At 44.6% G+C, this 10,205-nt stretch overlaps 1 protein-coding gene across 2 annotated transcripts in view; it reads left to right on the forward strand.

Annotated features, from left to right (window-relative positions):
- LOC126204445 (glucose dehydrogenase [FAD, quinone]) overlaps nucleotides 1-3,409 on the forward strand; it is a 108,922-nt gene extending 105,513 nt beyond the window's left edge. For both annotated transcript variants that reach the window (XM_049938833.1, XM_049938832.1), the window contains exon 8: nucleotides 2,796-3,409. In XM_049938833.1, coding sequence (XP_049794790.1) covers nucleotides 2,796-3,105 — 310 coding nt within the window. In that variant the 3' untranslated portion in view covers nucleotides 3,106-3,409. The remainder of the gene's footprint in view (nucleotides 1-2,795) is intronic.
- The last annotated feature ends 6,796 nt before the right edge of the window (nucleotides 3,410-10,205 follow it).

A 10,205-nucleotide genomic window follows, 5' to 3' on the forward strand; every position in this document is an offset into this window, starting at 1 on the left:
AGTGTATCGAACGCCTTATGGAAGTCAACGAACAGGGTGTCTACCTGAACGTCTGTATCTATCGGCTGGGTCTCGTGGACAAGCAGAGCCAACTGGGTTTCACAAGATCGTTATTTTACGAACCCACACTGCTTCCCACATATTATATTTTAAATCTCCAGTAATGTAATTACATGCTAGCGTAGAACATTCTACAAACAGACAGACGTCAGAGATATAGGCCTGTAGTTTCGACGACGCTTTTTGAAAACTGGCACAACGCGAGTTTTTTTTTTTTTTTCTAATTACTAGGATGTAGCGATCTGCCGTACACTGCTGCTGCGAGAGGGAGAAATTCTTTAGCATACTTTACGTAGGGTCGCACTACCATCTGGTCAGGTCCAGTGGTCTGCCCTCGGTTAAGCGATTTCAGTTGCTTTTCGTCTTTCGATATCTGTCATTTTGACTTTCGTGTGACGCTTTAATGGAGGAACCAGAATACTATCTTACTCACTGAAATAGTTGGATCATATGTACATTAATATTGTTGTGTGAAATATACCTCAATTGCTACAATTATATGCCTAGAACAACTTTGAGACAAGACTTATATGTTAATTATCCCTGTACAGAGACTACAGCACAAAGTATTGTTACCGTATCAGTCTAGAGAATCATCTAATAAAATTCTTGGATGTTTTAATATTTTCCATTTATATCTTTTGAACGGACGATTAGCGATCCTCAACTGGTATTAGTCACGACTTTTGTTTCATTGAGCTCGTATAACGTTTCGAACTGTTCACGAGACATGAAAATAAAAACAACATTCGTCGCTTCCTTGAAGAGAGTTCAGATAATAATCACAGTTGGCAGTCATCGCAACTATTAGTCGTGTTTACTGCACAGCGGCGACTCCGTCGCAATAAGTGACAGTCGACAAACGGATTGCCGGGTCCTGGTCGAGCGACAGCTCGTACGCTTGCGGGTAGCTCGCTCTCTGGTTGGCCGAGCCTTTAGGGTAGGGGAACACGACAGTAGACAGATACAGGCCCACCTACCTGTGGTGTCACTGACCGACAACTCAGAGGTAACAGGTCATTTCCTCGTAAACTTCGACAACTGAGTGATTTCTGCATTAGCAACTACTGCCTAACCCCACTCTTGGTACTTGCAGGACCTAAGATATGAGTGGTTGTAACTGATAACGGTACAGAAGATACAGACCAACATGTAGACGTATGGACTCGAGGCCAGTTCTCAGCCAGCCATTAAGGATCACTCCTGAGGCTTGTGAAAAGCGAGTCAGGACTCAGAACCCCAAACATATGGAGGACACCATGTGAACGGGATCATTATTACGTTGAGCAGATCAGTCTACCATGCAAGAGCACCGAAAGCACCAGTATTTTTTATAATTTATAAGGAAAAATGTTATAGATACTAAGAAAGGAAGCAAGTCTTCAATAAAAGCGGCGGCGTGCAGCCCCTTACGGAATGGAAACCAGGAACTGCGAGGTTGAAGTGGACACGTCGGTCGGGAAGCGAAAACTGCACGCTGTATGGCAATGGAATAAACACCTGTGACCTCATGACTAGCGGTCACAACACAAGGGTCGGTTGTCACTCGGCCTCAATGTCGTGGCGGTTGAAACACCTGACTGGACCGGAATGTAAATCCGATAATATTTTGCCCACTATTTGCTTGAAAATGGTCATGTCTGTATGAACTTAAATATCCTCGTAGTCATTTCATAGTTAAATACTTAATTCACTAAATTCCATGTGTTGCATTAACACTGGAAAACATAGACGATAATTTTGAAGCTTTTTGTCAATGAAGGAATGTCATTTCACTTACTAGAGTGCGATCAGGTTTGTACTCTGTTTTCAAATTTCTGTTCTAGGTCCTACATTTAGTTTCTTTAACTCAACTTACATACCTCGGAATAAAGTCTTCCTCAGACGACTCACATCGCTCCTCATTCACATGGACAACAGCTTTTTATCTTATATACTGAGCAACGCAATGTAATTGTATCTGAGGCTGATGGCATTAAAAACATATATAGAGAGATATTACTGGAATTAAGTATGTCATTACGTGCTATGTAGAAGGAAATTAGAATAAAGAATTTTCAGGCTGTTATGGTTCAAATGGCTCTGAGCACTACGGGACTTAACATTTGAGGTCATCAATCCCAAAAAACTACTTAAAGCTAACTAACCGAAGGACATCACACACATCCATGCCCGAGGCAGGATTCGAACCTGCGACCGTAGGGGTCGCGCGGTTCCAGACTGAAGCGCCTAGAACCGCTCGGCCACAGCAGCTGGCTCAGGCTGTTGTGGAACAAAGATAGTTATTACAGATAAATATTCAGTCTGGAACCGCGTGACCGCTACGGTCACAGGCTCGAATTCTGCCTCGGGCATCGATGTGTGTTATGTCCTTAGGTTACTTAGGTTTAAGTAGTTCTAAGTTCTAGGGGACTGATGACCTCAAGTTAAGTCCCATAGTGCTCAGAGCCATTTGGACAGATAAATAGAATGATTTAGTCGATATAAATGTCTTGCTAAGTGAACGTCGTCTGGAGCAGTAACAGACTAAAAAGGGAGGAACGTAAGAGCAACAACGTGCACACAGTTTTGCGTTTGGCTCCGGGTTAGTTTCAGCACAAACGAAATTCTACCGCAACATGTTGGTGCCCCAGTGTCTCGAGAATGTCCTTATTCTTTAGCAGTTCATTCCCTACAACGGGCCCTACGTAAGACGCCAGGTAGCTGTGGTACAGATCCGCCCTCTGGCCCTGCAGGTACTGGGAGTGCGCGGCGCGGCACCTCACCTTCACCATCTACCACCAGTCGGGCACCTGCAAGATGGGGCCCAGCTCGGACCAGGACGCCGTCGTGGACCCGCGGCTGCGCGTGCGCGGCGTCGCGGCGCTGCGCGTCGTCGACGCCTCCGTCATGCCGGTGATCCCCGCCGCGCACACCAACGCGCCCACCTACATGATCGCCGAGAAGGCGGCCGACATGATCAAGGAGGACTGGGGCCGCCTCGACGCCGGCGACGACTCCGCCAACCAGGTGCGCCGGCGCATGGCGGGGCGCCGCGGCCGGTGACGTCACCGCCGGCGCTCTGCCGCTCGACCCCGACCCCGACCCCGACCCCTGTAGTGCGTGGGCGGCGCGCGGGCAGCCTCGTCGGGACCTCGCGTGAGCTCACGGACTGCGTTCCTACCTCACAGGCGCTCCACGGCGAACGTAGCCAACCCAGTCCGTCTGTCCTGCAATTTCCTGCTCTATACACTACCACACAGTGGGACTAGAAGCTGTATCTCGTCCCAGTTCCAGAACGTATGTAAGACAGTGTCATTAGTAGATAATGCATCAAAGTCACATACGAATAGAGCTTCCGATTCCTAAATGTTGTTGCTACTTCGTAATGTTTATTGGAGACTTCCTTAGAATTGCAGATATCACAACAGTGTCATTATTTGTAATATACTTTCCCCTGCTCATCCCCAATGACGACGCTTACTACAAAGCAAATGACTTACACATTTTACTGGAAACTATGTGTTGCTCACTAACCTTATTATTTATAATGTTTGCTTTAAATAGGACTGTATTATAATATTTATAAATAAATTGTATTTACTGGCTCAAATAAAAATCAACTGCAGAATTGTACACAACATGACGACGTTCCCATCCCGCCCAAGAAACTAATTTGAATAACGTACTTTCGCATTCAGCAGCTGTCGAAATGTATCATTAACTGCAATAAACAGAATGTAGCAGCAAGAGCAGGTAGGAATAGAACTTTTCAATGCAAACACGGAAGGCATATGGGAATTTTACCGCCTAACACAGGGATGGCCAAGAAGACGGCACACTTGCCGTGGTCTGGCGGGAGTGGACAACTGTATGGCGTGGCTGCACACTCCCTCGACGACGACGACGCCGTGGTGTCCGAGTGTGAGCAGGGGCAAGACGAGGAAAACACCGAACGCGCCGGATTTAAATGGCGACGCACTCACAATGCGTACGTCTTTGTTTTACATTTCATATTTCTCAATAACACAGATTACAAACGCGAGCGAGCTGGCGCAGTGGTTGGCACACTGGACTCGCATTTGGAAGGACGACGGTTCAAACCCGCGTCCGACCATCCTGATTTAGGTTTCCCGTGATTTCCCTAAATCGCTTCAGGCGAATGCCGGGATGGTTCCTTTGACAGCAAACGGCCGATTTCCTTCCCCATCCTTCCGTAATTCGAGCTTGCGCTCAGTCTCTAATGACCTCGTTGTCGACGGGACGTTAAACACTAATTTTTCAGTATTATTTAATTACTTTTTGGCGGGCTGAAGACAAAATTTTTATTTAGTACAGATTGCCGGCATACCGACAGATACAGACAATGTCACTGATTTTCATATTCAGGTTGCCACGGAATGGTGTTGTATTTAGTTTCGTAATGGAAAAAAATGGTCGTATGCGCGCTGATGCCTTCTTACAAATATAATTATACACATAGATAGTTCATCCAATCCCGGAATCTAGAATATCAGTGATTTTTGCCTTTTATGGACATTGATGCTCCCAAGATATTAGTCCCAGTGTTTCCAAGACTTTCGAGAATGTTTTGATTTCAAGACTGAAGGCGAATAATACGTAGCAAAGGAAATATTGTTGTGTGATATTATTACGGATTAACAATATTCTGACTTTTTTGGTATACATTTGCTGTGAAACCTTGCTCCTTGCCACATTTCATTACTCTATGTCAACAGTAATTATCTTACAGGTTTTAATGAGACAGTTTGATAGTACCAAAACATGTGACATAAATGGCAGTACTTTATGGCTGCATTGACTCAGAAGCCTCCATTTTTTACGCAGCCAAGGCACTGCAGACCTTAGTACGGACAAATTACAACTTGATACATTTTCCCGTTCCATAGAAAAGAGGTTTTTTTAACAATCGGACACACAAACGGACAACAAATTGATCCCGTAAGTATTCCGCTTTCACCGAGTGCCACAACGCCAAACAGCCATTCACGCATATAAGCTGACCGATATATTTTATCACGTTTGCAGCCTGATTATAGAGACTCTGAAATTCTTCCCAAGGAAAACTACGCAGGTATCCTGGACCGGATTAGCGAACAGGGTTTGTCTTTTAAACAAAAGTTACGTTGCAGATCAGTCTCTTCAGTCAGCACAAGCATAGGACCTCTTTCAACTGAAATAGCAAATCTACTGGAAAACAGTTCGGATAGAGATGTAAGATTGGCAGTATCCACACAACGTTTAGAAAACTATCCTTGTAATTCTTTCAAGGCCACAATGAATTCTTGAAACTTCACGTTTTCCTTGACGCCAATGAGATTAGGAAAGTGGACTGAGTTTTTTGTCAGAATTTCTCCCTTTCACAACACGATTTCCTTTTTAAATGCATCCCTATCACTGTGGGCAGTGTGCAGTCAAGTCCATTTAAAATGCAAGGTCTGCAGTCCGTTCTGCATATTCTAATTTTCGTTCCAGCCCTCCGTTTTACCTTCATAAATTCATCAATAGCGGGTCTTAAATGGGAAAGTCGTTGCAAGCATGTACTTTGATTTAACCAAATTACTTTTCAGTAATGTATAACGTCTGCATACTCTTCGTTCAGTTCCATCGAAAACTGTTGCAACTAACCGTTTAATAATGCTTGCGATTTAGGAAAATTTACTATTCGTATTACCAATTTCACCTCGTCCATGTCTGCTAATCTAGCGCGAAGTGCTTCTTGATGTAGAGAACAATGAATCCCGTCTGTCGATAATTGTAACTTCTGCTCTTTCATCGCCATCTAAATCTTTAAACTCTTTCTGCAGGGTGTTGTAATGCTGTTCCACAGCAAATTTGCAGTACCCGTGGATTATGCGACTCCATAACAGATACTGAGAGTTCTCATTCCTCTCTTTTGTCACTCCTACTCGTTTCTAGACGCTTGTGACGACAGCTTGCTAGATGGTGTCTTTTGTAGCACCAACAGCCACTGCACCTGTGAACTTCCTTTGTACCATCAACGAATAGCGATGGGGAAACTGCACTTACACCACAATATTCTGCCGGACTGAAGAGTGTCGTGCCGACCAGAACACGCCGCAGCGTAATCCTAAACGAGAAAGCGTCGCGCTGCACGGACTACTTCCGAGGAGGCCGACAGGTCGATCCTCGACCCGTACGTGGTCGCGTGCAGCTTGGCTTACCTGTGGCCGAGCCTCGCCCAACAAATGAGAAATTTAACGGAAACAAAATGTCTCCGAATTATACTCTGTTCGTGTTGCAATTACAAAGAATTGTCAGGGTATCATCGACCCGCTTCCGATCAAGTCTGCTTCGTCTGTGCGAGATAAGAATGAATGATCGTGCGGCATTGTTGGCCGAGCGCCCCCATTCGCGGAAGTTCGGCCGCCGAGGGCAAATCTCGAACCCCGACCCGCTGCATGGGAGGCAGGCACCTTACCACTCGGCCTAGCAGGTTCCCTGCCGACTGCACTTTCTTTCGCTGGCAACATTTGAGGCTGGAACACGAAACATTCTTCTCGCTAAACCAGATAGCTTGCTCTTCCACATCTCAAGCGGATACTCGTCATAACCACTGTCTGTTCAGCTTAAATACAAGTTAATCTCATTGGCAGATTGAGTAGGACAGGCCCCACAGTCTAATCACACCAAAAACATACATGTCGGTGAGCAGCACTGGTCGTAAGTAAACACTTAAAGATATCACAAACACAGAAGCGTTATAATTTCGTTCCAGTTCACCTGGAACTGGTATTTCATCGCAAATCTGAGGCACAGTATTTCATGTCCCATCTCTATCAGTAACGGACATAGTTTTTCACAATTGGCAGAGCGACCATGGAAATGCTGCTGTTCTGTGGAACTTCCGAATTTCGACTTAAACGAGAGAACTGGGTCTACAGCAATTTAAACGTACCTCTGTACCTTTGGGCCCTGTGTTGCAATGAGTTTTCAGTTTTTACACCCAAAGCAAAAACGAACAGTTTCAGGATGCTTCTCGCCTTCCAACACTTCTATTACGTCTCTGACGGGCTGCAAAAATGTCACGAGTTTTTGCAATGTTGTTGTCGTAACCATTAAGTTTTTCTGAGACATCCTCCTCCGGCAGCACTTCCATGTTGTTATCGTACTGCGTAACTGCAGACTGTAGCCTTCTAAACAAGCTGTTTCACCTAGTCTGCGTTTCTTGCGTGAAGGTTTTATATATCGAATTTAGGTCACCAGTTTTCTTCGTCAAATGGACTGTATCTGTCGCAGCATAAATGATCAAATAAACCACTGCAGTCACATTTTCCGTATAATCGTCATCATAAATGTGTTTCAGAAATGTGCTCAAAATATGTATACTGTATGCATAATGCTAATACGGTTTCAATGCTTTGCATGTATTAGTAACTTGGTCAGTGACAAACTAAATCTTATTAAGAGGCTTGTTATTTACTCCTAAGTTAAGTAATGTTTCTCACTGTAGTTTTTAATAAACTCTCCAAATTTTTTCTTCTCAAAAACTAAGTTGTCGTCAATACCGTATTTCGTACTGGCTAATCCTGATAATAGCGAATTAGATTAGGAAATCAGACACTTAAAATGGTAACGGAGTTTTGCTATTTGGGGAGCAAAATAACTGACGATGGTCGAAGTAGAACGGATATAAAATGTAGACTGGCAATGGCAAGGAAAGCATTTCTGAAGAAGAGAAATTTGTTAACATCGAGTATAGAGTTAAGTGTCAGAAAGTCGTTTCTGAAAGTATTTGTATAGAGTGTAGCCATGTATGGAAGTGAAACATGCACAATAAATAGTTTGGACAAGAAGAGAATAGAAGCTTTCGAAATGTGGTGTTGCACAAGAATGCTGAAGATTAGATGGGTAGATCACATAACTAATGAGGAGGTATTGAATAGGATTGGGGAGAAGAGAAGTTTGTGGCAGAACTTGACTAGAAGAAGGGATCGGTTGGTAGGACATGTTTTGAGGCATCAAGGGATCACAAATTTAGCATTGGAGGGCAGCGTGGAGGGTAAAAATCGTAGAGGGAGATCAAGAGATGAATACACTATGCAGATTCAGAAGGATGTAGGTTGCAGTAAGTACTGAGAGATGGAAAAGCCTGCACAGGATAGAGTAGCATGGAGAGCTGCATCAAACCAGTCTCAGGACTGAAGACCACAACAACAATCCCGATAAACAAAATGCGCAGTATTAGACAGGTAACACGTTTTCTGATATGTATCGGTTTACATATCCGCGCATGCATTCACTCCGACTGCTTGGACAATGCTGGCTGGCCAGCATACTCGCCGTTATTTCATCAGCTTGTCTTTCAGTGTTTCTTGCTGCTTTCGTGGAACGAGAAAAAATGTTCAAGATATCCACATGTCCGACTTCTGAATCGATGTTTACAATATTCTGAGATAAAGCGCGACATCCTCAAGTTGATATTAATGTAAAGAGAAGATCTCCGGCACACATTTGTATGCAAGTTTTAGCTAATGTATCATTCACTGAAACAAGTAATGCTTCACAAATTATTTTTTCCAACGAAATTTCGCATTCACACTATCCTTGGCCTCGCGTTCACGTGCCATTATTCCGTATTGGACGACTGAGCGGCGATTGGATGAACAGACCAGACGGTCCGGCCATTCATTCATGGAACGACCGAACTGGGATGAAGGAAGTCGAGTGCAGTTGCTCCCCATGTTGAAAGCAGCTGTAGTGAGATCTGCCGGACTTCCACGGAGCTATATGTACTGGGGAATTCGAACGACCACAAACACCACATGAAAACCTTTAGCATGGAGTCTATTAAGATACCATGAGCGTTGGGAAGCCATCCTAATGAACAAGCGCCCAACCACAGCCCTCAGCTCATGGAGACTGATCGAAACGGACTTCAGAACTCATACTACTTGCTCGGAAGCGCCCCACACATAACAAATAGGGCCGAGACTTTCGTGGCGGTGATTCTGAAGCGTATGGCTGCTCAGTGGTCGATGATGTCCAACACTGAATCAGCGAAGGGGTTGCTGCTCTGAGACTTCTGTGTCCGATGACGCAATCTGTCTCTGTTTTCATTGACACCTGTCGTTTTCTACCACCTCAGTGGATCATGACGGCGTAATTTTCTCCTGGACACAGTATAACAGTACCGTTGGTATAATTAGCATTAGTGCAAAATTACTCCTCTTGATCACGAATTATCCAAGTATATTAATCAGTTACTAGCTTTCTAGGAAGTGGACCTTGAAGGATTCAACTAATAAGGTTTAACAGCGAATCACAGACTCTGTGATTCGTCACTGAAATTATTATTCCATCCAAATCAGTAGAATTCGCTGTAGTAACATTCGTATGCTTCAAAATTGCTCTGAGCACTATGGGACTTAACATCTGTGGTCATCAGTCCCCTAGACTTAGAACTACTTAAACGTAACTAACCTAAGGACATCACACACATCCATGCCCGAGGCAGGATTCGAACCTGCAGCAGCAGCGCGGTTCTGGACTGAAGCGCCTAGAACCGCTCGACCACAGCGGCTGGCTATCCCGTATGCTCCAATAAAAAATTAACTGCTTCACACCGAAACTTTTTATACCACGAAAACACGACGCGAATAATTAGGAGTTGTTGATTACATCCTTACACACACGGCTCAGTCACCTGCATCTAGCGAACGCGGCTGGCCAACTCCGACTCCCAAACCCGCCTGCTGAGTGCTAGCTGACCTATTATTGTCTCTTGAGTGCGCACGAAACTACACGACAATAAAAACTGCAAATGCACTGTCAGGGGGTAAAGATTAATTTTAACGGCTCGAGGCAGCTCAATCAGCTGTAGCTGCAGTAATGTAACAGTGAATCTGCACTAATCTTACAAAAAGAATAAAAAATAGCGAGTATTCCAACGTGTGAGGATACAGGATCCTCACAACAGATACTCGTGTTACGCCCTTGACACCATCTCACGTCATAAGCTCAGTCTCTACACGGCCTCGGAAACGGTGTAACCCGCATGTTAGCGCATTTCATCAGAGCCTAGTGGTGGGTAGGTGATATCGTTCACCTTGCCCTCCTGCGCTAGTCTGTTCGCCGAACACCAGTTACTAGGTCTGACGACATCCCAGCCGCGTCGTAATGTC

This window comes from Schistocerca nitens, chromosome 9 (genome assembly GCF_023898315.1).
Source record: "Schistocerca nitens isolate TAMUIC-IGC-003100 chromosome 9, iqSchNite1.1, whole genome shotgun sequence".
In the NCBI taxonomy this organism is placed as follows: domain Eukaryota; kingdom Metazoa; phylum Arthropoda; class Insecta; order Orthoptera; family Acrididae; genus Schistocerca; species Schistocerca nitens.